Source organism: Schistocerca serialis, chromosome 2 (assembly GCF_023864345.2).
Source record: "Schistocerca serialis cubense isolate TAMUIC-IGC-003099 chromosome 2, iqSchSeri2.2, whole genome shotgun sequence".
NCBI lineage: Eukaryota > Metazoa > Arthropoda > Insecta > Orthoptera > Acrididae > Schistocerca > Schistocerca serialis.
The window spans coordinates 128596378-128611242 of record NC_064639.1 but is presented as its reverse complement, the minus strand read 5'-3'; the positions used below and the strand labels follow the sequence as shown (position 1 = coordinate 128611242).

The 14865-nt window shown below is 41.1% G+C and overlaps 1 protein-coding gene across 3 annotated transcripts in view; it reads right to left on the bottom strand.

Annotated features, from left to right (window-relative positions):
* LOC126456818 (sialin-like) overlaps positions 1-14865 on the bottom strand; it is a 198290-nt gene that overhangs the window by 71844 nt on the left and 111581 nt on the right. The window contains exon 1 of one of the 3 annotated variants that reach the window (XM_050092615.1): positions 1246-1368. The exons of the other annotated variants lie outside the window; for them this stretch is intronic. Within the exon in view, the coding sequence (XP_049948572.1) occupies positions 1246-1252 (7 nt within the window). The 5' untranslated portion in view covers positions 1253-1368. Of the gene's footprint in view, positions 1-1245; positions 1369-14865 lie in introns of those variants that run through there. 3 annotated transcript variants of the gene reach the window in all.

The window sequence follows — 14865 nt, the reverse complement described above, 5'->3', positions numbered from 1 at the left end:
CCTGCAAAAGGTTACTGGGTATTTCGTTTTATTAGTGCATCAATAAGAACAAAGGAATATTAATCTCAATGTCTCGTCAAAGGCAGATTGTAACGTAAGATCAATACTAAATTTAGGCACTAGTTAACGTGATCAATGTGTTGGAACGTAAGGAGAAGCCCCAACAAGCTATGACAAAAATTTAAAACCAATGATAATAATTACCGCGGCCGCTGTAAAGCGCAGATAAAGATATATTTTGCTACACCGGAAGGCGCATAACAAGTGATAAAAAAACTCCTTTCATTTTTTTGTCAATTAATAGAGAGACTGTGTACTTTTCGAGTGGAGAAGTCGTATTTTTGTAAGATGTGTGTGGTAGCCATTTGTGTTGTTTGAATATTAATTTTTTTTTGTGCAAAACGACGCAAGTTTTCTTTTCTTCCGCGCATCATCTCGATGTCAGGTCTACAAGCGGCCTGCATTCGAAAGAAAAAGCCCGATTAAGAACTGTTACACACACGGTTAACATATAAATACAGATGGCGGAAGGAGATGAATATAATCGAGGACAGCAGAAACAAGTTCACGTTAAAATGGACTCAAAGGAGAGAAACTATAAAAATCCAAAATTTGGATATTAATTGAAAATAATTGATTTCTATTAATCTCTTTATATATGTACCCTTCATTATTATTACTATTTATATGTATATGTACATAAATTGGCACATCAAGTAAAATTAAATGACCAAATTTAAGAGCATATTGTTCTGCAAGTTAGTTATTTCCTGATCATGCTGGTTATTATAGCAAACACTGAAGCACATTAACGCCTTTAAAATAACGTTAGCATCTGGGTTGTAACACACTGAGCCGTTAACTCTATGTAGTTTGGTGCCAAAAAATAAGTAGCCAATGGAAATGCCGATATTCCGATAATAGGGTGGATAGAGTCACCAGAAACCATTAACGTCAATGTTTATGATATTGTGTTATCATGAGGCAACAGACCTATTTTGTAGTTGTTAAGTTTTCCAACAGAAACGGTTACATACCAGGCAACTCATGCCACAACAAATTAGTTAACAAAGTAGTAAATGGATATTGTCGTATGCTTGACGTGGATTAAACGTGCAGTTAGTAACCAAAGAAAGCGGTGAAATACTACTGTGCGAGCGGTTGTATCACAAATAACAATGCTCAGCCGAGTATACAAAAACAGCAGTGTTCTATGTGTAAGCAGATTACTAATGTGATCCGTACATTTCATTTCCGCGTCGCTACAGACATCCACAGTATTTCGCCTGGGGATGGGTGGACACGTGAAAACGCCGCTCCAGTCTCGCGACAAGCGATCTCTCGGCACTTATCCAAAACAAAACCCACGCGACCGAAGCACATGCCGCTGTGTGAGTCTCGCTGTCTTGTTTCTTTTCGTGTAGGACCACGTGATCACTCCATGGGCATGCGCATTTCAGCCCGCCAGGCACAAACTTGTGTTCCTCTCCACATATCCACGTGTGAATATACAGCTACCGAATACCATTTCCAATCGTCTCACTGCTAAGTGTGGTTGCTACTTTGCCTACTCTGCTTTTTTTGCTTTAGATACATAAGTCAGTAAAAACAGACCCTTATAGGATCATTTTGTTCTCCGCTTGTTTCTCTGCTTGTCTCCCTGTCCAGCAGTTTAAGACCTCTTTTTCTCCGGAACGAATATATGCCCATCAAGTGGAGATTTATGTCACATATTAAGATCTACTGTCCCTTGGCGGCGTAAAAATTTTAAGCTTCAAAAGTCAATGCATTCAAAAGAGTGGGCCATTTATATCACATATTTTATTTTGACACTCGAAAACTCACGCACCTAAAACTATAGGGTACTTTCCGTTGACCTAGACTCTCGAAATTAGGCAAGAAACGAGATTTCACAAAACAACTAAATGAAAAAAATCCGAAAATCGTTAATTTTTAATTAAGTTACATAATTTTTAGGGTTCTGTCCCTCAATCTGTAAAAACGGAACACCTGTAGGGTCGTTTTGTTGTCCGTCTGTCTGTCTGTCAAGAACCCTTTTTTCTCAGGTACGAGTTAGACGTATCGAGTTCAAATTTGTCACATATTAAAGTCTGTGGTCCCTCGGCAGCGCAAAAATTGTAAGCTTCTAAGTCAATGCAATCAAAAGATACGGACGTTTACACCACATACTTTGGTACTCGGAAACTCACCGATCAAAACTTGTACGCTGCTTTCCAGTGAAGACTCATGAAATTTGGAAAGAAGCGATGTTTTACAGTGCAAGTAGAGTACAAGAAAAAAATCAGAAAATTATTAATTTTTAATTATAACACACGAAATGAATTTATTCGTAATTGTCTTGACGATAGTGAGCGTTTTAAGGGGCGCATTACAGTAATATGTCGGAGGAATGTACTTGCGTTGAAGTTTACTTGTGGTAGCTGTGATTTGTAGTTGAGACTTTAGTGGTATTATAAGGGATTTGTACGATGATCTGCGAGTCGGCTTAAACCCATATTTGAGTGTAGCAGACCTTATAAAAGAGAGAAATATTATATGAGAGATGCACTATGTTTACTCTGCGTAAGTGAATTAGAAATCAGTGATTTGTTTCCAAAAATCGTAATACGTTGGTCCTCGCCGATTTCTGAGCAGATAAGCTTATGCGTTGTATTATACGTTTAATTTACTAATAATTCTCTTTTCTTTGTATTTAAAACTTACCACAAATCTATACCCTTTAAAATGTAGCTGCTACAGTCAATTTAACCATTAGTGCAGATCCATCTTGCACAATGCAATTTCGATGCCGCCCGATGGCAGGTGCTTATTTCAGGCTACAGGTTTCTCAATTTATAATTCTATCACTATTCAACAAACCCAGTTTATAAGAACTACAAGAGTTGGGGGAGAAGTTTATATTAAGCAATGTTCAGGAAGACCGTTTCCGTTGACATCAAGAGCACGAACGACGGTGCTACGGTAAAGACAGCAGGATGTTTGTTCCCAGCGAGGTTTGAAGAGTATCAACGTGATGCGAGTATTCTGACAAGGGAACCTCCCCGTCGCACCCCCTCAGATTTAGTTATAAGTTGGCACAGTGGATAGGCCTTGAAAAACTGAACACACATCGATCGAGAAACAGGAAGAAGTTGTGTGGAACTATGAAAAAATGAGCAAAATATATAAACTGAGTAGTTTATATAGGTCAAAATAAGTGCCGGGGCGCCGTGGTCCCGTGGTTAGTGTGAGCAGCTGCGGAACGAGAGGTCCATGGTTCAAGTCTTCTCTCGAATGAAAAGTTCAATTTTTTATTTTCAGTTTATGTGACAAACTATTATGTTTTCATCAGTTTTTTTGGAGTGATTATCAACATCCACAAGAAAACCTAGATCGGGCAAGGTAGTAGAATCTTTTTACCCATTCGCCAAGTGTACAAGTTAGGTGAGTCGACAACAAATTCCTGTCATGTGACGCACATGCCGTCACCAGTGTCGTATAGAATATATCAGACGTGTTTTTCTGTGGGGGAATCGGTTGACCTATGACCTTGCGATCAAATGTTTTCGGTTCCCATTGGAGAGGCACGTCCTTTCGTCTACTAATCGCACGGTTTTGCGGTGCGGTCGCAAAACACAGACACTAAACTTATTACAGTGAACAGTGACGTCAATGAACGAACGGACAGATCATAACTTCGCGTAAATAAAGAACGTAAATTTTCCACTCGAGGGAAGACTTGAACCAAGGACCTCTCGCTCTATAGCTGCTCACGCTTACCACGGGACCACGGCGATACTGCGCTTACGCTCTCCTAAATGTTGCCTATGTTACACATGGACTACTCAGTTTGTATATTTTGCTTATTTTTTTCATAGTTCCACGCAACTTCTTCCTGATTTCTCTATTGATCTGTGTTCAGTTTTTCAAGGCCTATCCACTGTGCCAACTTAAAACTAAATCTGAGGGGGTTGCGATGGGGAGGTTCCCTTGTGAGTGGTGTATTGGGCATGAAAGAATATCCAATAAAGCGTTTACTTTTTTCGGGCAATCTGCCGTCTGGACACAAGATTTTTGTTCGCCAGTAGTGTCCGAAGTCAACAAATAGTCCAGTCAACAATATTCAGAAAAATTCCGGAAATAAAATACAAAATCCGAAGGCAGAGGGCCGTCGAAGACGTAATAAAAGTTGTCGCCCACAAAAACTTGAAAATTCTTGCTCGGAACAAGTGTATGAAGCTATTCAGGAATATAGGAAGGCACATCAAAAGGATATAACACGTTAAAATGAGGAACAGATTATCAAAGAGATTACAAATATCTAAAAATAAGCGTCAAAATCGTCGGGCGAGTAATGCAGCTGCACGGCATGCGAGCATCCTGTAGACAGGGGGAATGAACGTGCTCGTGACACGGCTGCATGACGTGTACTGCGTGGGACCCTGTATAAAAGAGAATGAACTTGCTGTCGACAAGGCCGCACGGCGTGCATTACGCAAGGACCCTGTATACAGAGAGATTGAACGTGTTCGTAATGCCGCACGACGTGTAGACCTATTACGCAAGAATCCTCTATGAAGAGAAAATTACATGTTGGTGACAAGTCCGCATGGCTTGTATTACGCGAGGATCTTTGTATGCAGGGACGAAGAACAAATGCGTAAAACAACTGAACATCCACTATGTAAACAAGATTCAGATTACGTTGATCATGAGAAAGAGACACGAGATCTTCGAACAAAAAACTGATATCAGTTTTTTGATAATATCGTTGATGGTTAGACGAATACCTGTTCCTGTTGCGGTCGTTTGTGGCACACACGTTCTCTTAGGGTTATGAGAAAGAATTAGCTGCCTAAGATTGTTTCAGAACAAAACTTAGAGAACATATTTGTAATCAATATGTCTGCTGCCTGCGGTTGTTTTTGTTACACGTGTCTTAATACCTAAAAGATGGTAAAATGCCACGGCCTTTAGTGTCGTACCGAAATTCCAGACATTTTGCAACAACTTACACATCTCGAAGAATGTACTGTGTCACCGCGACACATATTTCTTAAGTTAGTTAGATGTGGTCAAGGTCTGTTTACAATACGGATTTGTAGGAAATGTCGTCAACATTGCAATCGATGTAAATACGATGGTATGAGCCTTCCCACGGCTTGCATCTGACAGTCACGTAACGATACTTATCCTGAAGAGAAAAAGGTGTTTTAAACATGGCCGGAACGAACGTGTTCAACCAGCAAAGGTGAGAGAAGCAGCGAAATATGTAGCCCAGACGGAATTATCTAAGAATTAGGAATATCATATGATGATAAATGGACATATAACGACGAAGTTGATACCGATGCCAATTGTACGGACAATAATGAATGCACTTGTGAACTTGGTGAGTTACAAGACGAACCAACAAATCCCTGGGAATGCAAAAACTTTACTCGATAATGAACAGGATGTCGTCGTGTCGTAACAACGGCACCTGGTTAGGGCAAGCACCCGCCATCATTAGTTTATGGCGATAATCTTCAAGAATTAGCTTTTGTTAAGGTTTATGTTGGAATGAAAAGGAAATTAAAATAAAACTGTGTTGCCCTCAGGTAATGAAATCCGAAACAGGTAGATATAATAGAAGAGCAATGCGGCCAGATTACTTATCCACTTTATTAAAGAAACAACAGAAGGTCAAATGGGCGATCTTTGTAAAAAATCACCAACGGTGCGGTGCTCCTATTTTACTGCACAACCTTCTCAGTGGTGTTTATCTGCAAAACATCATTCAACTTGATGATGCATACAGAATTCTAAGTAGCGCGAGAACTGTTCCAGCAAACTGAGAAGACGAAAAGAGAAAACTGCTGGAAGTGACTAGGCAGTTCGGCGTCCCCATGTCATTTATGACGATATCAGCAGCTGTAACACAATGACCTCATTTAATAAAACGGCTCAAAAGTATAGTTGAAAAAGAGGATGTAGCTCTTGCGGTATCAGAAAATATTCCACTTATATGTACCACGTTTTTTTATAATACGTTTTACGGAATTAAAAAAGCCTTGTCCTTCTCTGGTGGGGCCTCTCTGGGGACATAAAATAAGCCATCATTATCATCGGATAGAGTTCCAAAATAGAGGCTCTCCTCGAGCCCACATGATGCTGTCGGTAGAAGATGTGCCAGTCTTCATTCCTGGAGACCCATCATCAACTCAAAGGGTTCTCATGTTTGTTGACCAAATCATATCTTGCAACAGCAAAGAACTATTGGTCAAGATACAAACTCGCAAACACATACACTCATGTCATCCCAAAGACAATTCGATCTTGTCGATTTGGAATACCTTTATCCCCGTGGATAGGATGCGGCTTCTTGAACCCCTCGAAGACGATAGAAAATTTTTAAAAATGGAAAAAACAGTAAAATAAATTACACGACGACTTAGTAAACATTTCGGCGCATTTCACATTTGATGAGGCCTTTGCATCATCTGAATTAAACTTCGACCAATAAGTATTGCCAGTCAGATCTCCATATAAACGGCCCAAAATATATTTATAAAGACGCCTCAAATATGTCAAGGCTAATCAGTTTTGCAATGAAGTGTTGGAATTAAAGCAGCTAACATGGACTGTCAATTTATACTGGATCCAACAGCGTGTTCCGTTTACAATGTCTATTGCATTAATATAATGAGTTAGGGAGCAAAGGAGGCGACCCAGATCATTGTATACAGTTACATGAACGACTAGCAGATTAAATAGCAAGAATGACTTTCCGTACAGCAATATTGCGTGAAGATGATGTATTGAGTTTAGACAGAATTTTTAATTCTGGTCAAAGACATTTTGCACTACATGTAGGACACATTTTCACTCGAGAATCACCATTGCTGTTTCACTATTTCGTTAGCGGTGGAGTTGGTGTGCGCAAACGTTTACTAATTAAGGGTTTGTATCAATATTTGAAGCCTATTTTTAATAACAGAGATCTGGATGTAAACCCTGAAGATGCTACAAACTTGTTTTGTGCATACACGTGAAAAGCCGCTTTTGCAATCGGTGGTGACACTGCACGCAATACATTTGGACTTCCTGTGTCCCAATGTTGCTAAACAATGCCTGCATTATCAGGAAGCACTGCGAAAACGTAAGCAGGTAAATCTGCAAAAGTAAAATTAATTATTTTGGATGAAATGTGTATGCTAGGGAGTAGGTATCTGAACTTTAACAGAAACTGCTACAAGTATCTCACCCAAGTACTTCACTTGCTGCTATATTTATCATGTGCGTCGGCTACTTCAATCAGTTACCACCGATAGGAGACAACTGGGCTTTTCAGCCAAATACCAATCGCAATCCTATGGCGGCTTGGTGATTCTCTGTTTTTCCGTCTCTTTACTGTTATCTTCATCTACATCTACATCTACATGGATACTCTGCAAGTCACATTTAAGTGCCTGGCAGAGGGTTCATCGAACCACATTCACAATTCTCTATTATTCCAATCTCGTATAGCGCGCGGAAAGAATGAACACCTTTATCTTTCCGTAAGAGCTCTGATTTCCCTTATTTTATCTAGGTGATCGTTCCTCCCTATGTAGGTCGGTGTCAACAAAATATTTTCGCATTCGGAGGAGAAAGTTGGTGAGAAGATTTCGTCGCAACGAAAAACGCCTTTCTTTTAATGATGTCCAGCGCAAATCCTGTATCATTTCTGCGACACTCTCTCCCATATTTCGCGACAATACAAAACGTGCTGCCTTTCTTTGGACTTTTTCGATGTACTCCGTCGTCCTGTCTGGTAAGGATCCCACACCGCACAGCAGTACCCTAAAAGAGGACGGACAAGCGTAGTGTAGGCAGTCTCCTTAGTAGACTTGTTACATTTTCTAAGTGTCCTGCAAATAAAACGCAGTCTTTGGTTAGCCTTCCCCACAACATTTACTATGTTTTCCTTCCAATTTAAGTTCTTCGTAATTGTAATACCTAGGTATTTAATTATAAAAATAATGGGGTAAAGAGATGATCTGGCACTCGCAATAGTCTTAAAAAACATAGGGTCGGATGACTTCTATTGATGCGGAGTTGCCGGCCGAAGTGGCCGAGTGGTTCTAGACGCTACAGTCTGGAACCGCGCGACCGCTACGGGCACAGGTTCGAATCCTGCCTCGGGCATGGATGTGTGTCATGTCCTTAGGTTAGTTAGGTTTAAGTAGTTCTAAGTTCCAAGGGACTGATGACCTCAGACGTTAAGTCCCATAGTGCTCAGAGCCATTTGAATCATTTGATGCGGAGTTAATAAATGCTGTATGTTACGATATGAATTCTGTGAAGCACATGGGGCGATACACTTGTTTGCGACCAACAATGAACTCGACAGATAACAACAATCAAATATTGTGTCGAACGAACACTGAAAGGTGCTCGGCTTAAGCCACGGACATGGTTTCAGGAGCGCCAAATCCACAAGCTGCTAGAAAAGCTTTGCAATCTCTAAGTTCCTTAGTTGCCATGCAAACCTTTAGCTTCGTAAGGACTTTTTACGAGTAGGTGCACGTTGTAAGATAACTGTGAATATTGACAGTGCGGATGGCCTTGTGAGTGGCACCACCGAAATTCTGAAGGCTATAGATTACGGCCGCCACAAAGAGACAAGAGGAGCGACCTTCACGCATTTTGCTACTGTTCGATAAAGTAAGCAGATGGCTATATGAAATAAATGTCAGATTTCTTCTCGTGAACATGAACAGTGTCTTAACTCATACTGGACACCATTAGAAGCTGTCACGTATGTTGTCAAAAGAAGGAAATCTTCAAACCTTGTAGTTCTTCGCCCGCATCTCGTGGTCGTGCGGTAGCATTCTCGCTTCCCACGCCCGGGTTCCCGGGTTCGGTTCCCGGGGGGGTCAGGGATTTTCTCTGCCTCGTGATGGCTGGGTGTTGTGTGCTGTCCTTAGGTTAGTTAGGTTTAAGTAGTTCTAAGTTCTAGGGGACTTATGACCACAGCAGTTGAGTCCCATAGTGCTCAGAGCCATATGAACCATTTTTTTTTTTTTGTAGTTCTTCGCACTCAGTTTCTCATGGTGCCACTAGGAGGTGTAACAATTCACAAGTCGCAAGGTGCAGCCGTAGAAAAAGTAGTGATTCATGTTCCTGAAATCATTAAAAGATCGATGTTCTATGTAGCTTGTTCCAGAGCAACGTCATCGTCTGGACTTTTCCTGATTGTGAATTCAAGTTGGTTTAATGTTCCATCTAAAATGTTTAATGGTCCATCTAAGATCTCAGAATCGACTGCTGTAAGTATGGAAATGGAAAGATAGGGGCAAAACAAATTAATATTATGTTTTCCATTTTTGCAAATACCTGAAAACAACGTAGAAAAAAAGCCTGCCAGACATCAACACAGATTCTATCATTCTTTCTTCCCTTGCCGTAATGTTTGTCGAAACCTGAGGATGTCGTAGCGACAATTTTAAACTCGGTGGTTTTAATGAGGTGTGCAGAGTATGGTTCAAATGGTTCTGAGCACTATGGGACTTAACATCTGAGGCCATCAGTCCCCTAGAACTACTTCAACGTAACTAACCTAAGGACATCACACACATCCATGCCCGAGGCAGGATTCAAACCTGCGACCGTAGCAGCAGCGCAGTTCCGGACTGAAGCGCCTAGAACCGCTCGGCCACACCGGCCGGCGTGTGCAGAGTAGACGGTCCTGCAGTAGCTAATGCAAATTCAGGCAGAGGATCTACTGCGTATGTGCGTCACAACCATACAGGTGACAGACCAATAACGTAAATTGTAAAAGGTACTGCTTACATAACATGGGCGCTTGAGAGTGTATGCAATCGAATAATCCGGTTGATTGCAGTTTATAAGCGGGAATAATGACATTATTGTGAAAGGGATGGAATGCAGTGCGTTTTTTTTAAGTGTTTGCAGTTTCGAAACTTCCCGCCAGATCAAAAGTATGAATGGTATTATTTTTTTTTTTTTATTTTTTTTTTTTTTTTTTTTTTTTTTAGAAGAGCTCTGTTTCTGAGAATGACACGCGATCACCGATTGAAAACTCTCGCCCAGAACACATTCGACTGTTCGCATCTTGTTTTTACGTAAACAGTAAGACCGTGCAAGTACGTTTCAAGTGCAGATTCGCAGTGAAGACAAAGTGGAAACTGGGAAACGGCAACTGTGATTGCAGACACACACACACACACACACACGATCGTGCCAGGCCAAATATCTCACGAAATAAGCGTCAAACGAAAAAACTACAAAGAACGAAACTTGTCTAGCTTGAAGGGGGAAACCAGATGGTTGGCCCGCTAGATGGCGCTGCCATAGCTCAAACGCATATCAACTGCGTTTTTAAAAAAATAGGAACCCCCATTTTTTATTACACATTCGTGTAGTAAGTAAGGAAATATGAATGTTTTAGTTGGACCACTTTTTTCGCTTTGTAATAGATGGCGCTGTAATAGTCACAGACATATGGCTCACAATTTTAGACGAATAGTTGGTAACAAGTAGGTTTTTTAAATTAAAATACAGAACGTAGGTACGTTTGAACATTTCATTTCGGTTGTTCCAATGTGATACATGTACCTTTGTGAACTTATCATTTCTGAGAACGCATGCTGGTACAGCGTGATTACCTGTAAATACCACATTAATTCAATAAATGCTCGAAATGATGTCCGTCAACCTCAATGCATTTGGCAATACGTGTAACGACATTCCTCTCAACAGCGTGTAGTTCGCCTTCCGTAATGTTCGCATATGCATTGACAATACTCTGACGCATGTTGTCAGTCGTTGTCGGTGGATCACGATAGCAAATATACTTCAACGTTCCCCACAGACAGAAATCCGGGACGTCAGATCCGGTGAACGTGCGGGCCACGGTATGATGCTTCGACGACCAATCCACCTGTCATGAAATATGCTATTCAATACCTCTTCAACCGCACGCGAGCTACGTGCCAGACATACATCATGTTGGAAGTACATCGCCATTCTCTCATGCAGTGAAACATCTTGTAGTAACATCGCTAGAACATTACGTAGGAAATTGCACCATTTAGATTGCCATCGATAAAATGGGGGCCAATTATCCTTCCTCCCATAAGGCTGCACCATACACTAACCCGCCAAGGTCGCTGATGTTCCATTTGTCGCAGCCATAGTGGATTTTCCGTTGCCCAATAGTGCATATTTATGCCGGTTTACGTTACCACTGTTGGTGAATGACGCTTCGTCGCTAAATAGAACGCGTGCATAAAATTTGTCATCGTCCCGTAATTTCTCTTGTGCCTTGTGGCAGAACTGTACACGACGTTCAAAGTCGTCGCCATGCAATTCCTGCTGCATAGAAATATGGTACGGGTGCAATCGATGTTGATGTAGCATTCTCAACACCGACGTTTTTGAGATTCCCGATTCTCGCGCAATTTGTCTGCTACTGATATGCGGATTAGCCGCGACAGCAGCTAAAACACCTACTTGGGCATCATCATCTGTTGCAAGTCGTGGTCGACGTTTCACATGTGGCTGAACACTTCCTGTTTCCTTAAATGACGTAACTATCCGGCGAACGGTCCGGACTCTTGGATGATGTCGTCCAGGATACCGAGCAGCATACATAGCACACGCCCGCCGGGCATTTTGATCACAATAGCTATACATCAACACGATATCGAACTTTTCCGCAATTGGTAAACGGTCCATTTTAACACGGGTAATGTATCACGAAGCAAATACCGACCGCACTGGCGGAATGTTACGTGATACCACGTAGTTATTCGTTTGTGACTATTACAGCGCCATCTATCACAAAGCGAAAAAAGTGGTCCAACTAAAACATTGATATTTCTTTACGTACTACACGAATATGTAATAAAAATGGGGGTTCCTATTAAAAAAAACGCAGTTGATATCCGTTTGACCTATGGCAGCGTCATCTAGCGGGCCAACCACAGCGCCATCTGGTTTCCCCCTTCAAGCTAGACGAGTTTCGTTCTTCGTAGATTTTTCGTTTGATGCTTATTTCGTGAGATATTTGGCCCGGTCACTATCAATGGACCACCATGTATAAATATAGGGAGTCTGGGGAGGAAACGTCAATATTTTAAACAGTGATAATGTAAGTAATTCTGAACAAAAAATATATGAACATACGTCCGCAAATACTTCGTTAGCGAGGTATGGGTATCGAAAGGAACTTTAATTCTGCAAAATTGATGTGCACAAAGTGAATGTATACACATACAAATGGACCGTAACGTGATTTTCTTGCAAACATTGCACGGGTAAATACCATGTTCACGCTATGCAACCTACCGTGTATTATGGTCAAGCGACGTACGTAGTACAATCAACAATACGCCGTTGTGCCGTGTAAGCCGCATTGTGTAGTGTACCGGCGACGGATCGTTTAGCTGTGTAGTGTATGGTGTTAACTGGGTTCGTACGAGCGCTGCTAGCAATGCCACACGTCTACAGTAATGAGGAATATGCAGATATGGTGTATGTTATGGCTTCTGCGATGGTAGTGCTACCGCTGCAAGAGAAGAATACCACATGCGCTTTCCGACTCGACGTTACCTGATCGCAGGGTGTTTACCAAAGTGTTTATCACTTTGCGTGCAACAGGCTCTCTTCCAAGTAGACATTTTTCGTTAGGCGCGGTCCGAAGATCACCGAAGTTTACAATTAGTTTATTATTCTGCTGGTTATTAATACTTGTGAAATAATGGTATGACAGCACCCTTTTGAGAGATGCTTCAGTTTGAAATGCAAGCAAATACGCTGTTTAGTTTGTCTAGTATTAACAACAGAAGATTATCATTTTGGGGCGCAACTTCCGAATGCAGCAGCCAATCGCGGAGAAGGACCACAATTTTGGCGGTCTTTCCCACGATACCTTTACCGAACAAACCATCTGTCATCGGGACCTCACACCACATTCCGTCATCTTGCGTTCTCAACTGCTTTAAAAAGAGCTTCTTGTACCTAAAAATGATGGCTGCAAAGCCAGAAACATTACAGGGTGTTTTTTACGGACGAAACTCAGGTCTGTTTGTACCCTGATAATTGCAGACAACCTGTTTAGAGACGATCTGGTAACATCGGACGCCTACAACACTGCGTGCAACAAGGACGTAGTGGAGTGATGTTCTGAGGAGGCATTACTTTGGGCTACCGTACACCTCTCGTGGTTGTTGATGTGAACATCACTGCTCTATGGTACAGGGACGAGATTCTGCAGCAGTTAGTGGGACAGTATCGCCAAAACATTGGTGAAAATTTCATCTGTTGTTCTCATGACTACATACTTCCAGCATGTTACGATCACCAGAATGGAGTGGCCTGCCTGTTCCCCAGACATCAGCCCAATCGAACATGTGTGGGATCGACTGAAACGAATTGCTTTTGTACATCGACAACACCACGCACCACATACTCTGTGTGACTTCGGCAGAATCGATAATACTATCGTCGATGGTACGCCGCGGCGGATTCAATCCTGCAGCCGAGCAAGGGATACTGACGTTGCTCAAGAGAGCTTTTAAAAAAGTTCCATGGGAAACAGACGATTTTGTCGTTAGATAAATTTCTTTATTATTTCTTATTCGTTTTTAGGGTTCTGTATCTCAGACTGTAAAAAGAGAACCTTTATGAGAGCATTGTGTTGTCCATCCGCCTGTCTGTCTGACTGACTGTTCAAACTCCTTTTCCTCAGGAATGGTTGGACTTACCGAGTTGATATTTACTTTCTGTATTAAGGTCTTCGGTCCCTTGGAGGTTTAAAAAAGTGAAGCTTCTCAGCCAATGTCGTCAATAGATAACTCTGTCATCGACACTCTTTGATCTAGAATGACGAAATTTGGCAAGAGGGAAGGTTTCACAGCACAAGAAGAAACCAAAAATTATTAATTTCCGATTATATCAGAGAAAAGTATTTTTCTGCCAATTGTCGTCCTTTTCTGTCCGTTAAGACCCCTTTTTCTCAGGTACAGGTAGATGTAGCAAGTTGAAATTTATATCACATGCTGAGGTCTACAGTCCTTTGGAGTTGTAAAAGTATTAAGTTTCTAAGCCAATGCAGTCAAAAGATACGGCCATACTCGCAAAATCACTCATTAAAATTTATAGGGTACCGTACTTTCCCTTGACGTAGTATCACGAAATTTGGCAAGAAGAAAGATTTCACAGTACGAGTAAAGGAAAAAGTCAGAAATTTGTAATTATATTACAAGAAAAAAATTTCTTTTGTCATTTGTTACCGACTTCGAACTTGAAACATTCTCAGAATTCTTGTAATCCCTGAGATCGACATCTTGCCAGTATCAATGTCGATAACAGGCAAAAATTGTCGAAATCTTCGATTCCCGGAATAGATGAACTGTCTATGCACATAATTAGGTTTGTGGCGAGCCCTTTTGTGCACGAGTACTACTCGCTTTTGGACAATTTTTATTTATTTATTTGGTGACCTGCATACATTGCAAATGAACGTATACGCGTGCTATGAAGTTCGAAATAAACGTGTGACGAAATACTTTAGTTGATGTGTGTCTATTAGGTTCTCTGTGACTGCAGATGCCAAACTGCAAAAGGAAAGCAGCTATAACGGAAAGTACAGGAAGCCACTAAAATGACAGCGTGTGTTAATAAGGTGCATCAATTTTTTTTTTTTTTCTAGTTTCAAATCTGTGAATACTTCACTTAAAAGCTGAAATTCCACATGTGCAGGTAGTAAAAGCAATTTTTTCTGTTATTTAACAGAAAAATACCCACTGATGACGTTGCAAATTCAGAGAAACATATCTTGGCAGTAAATATGGAAAATCTGTATTTGTTCAAGCG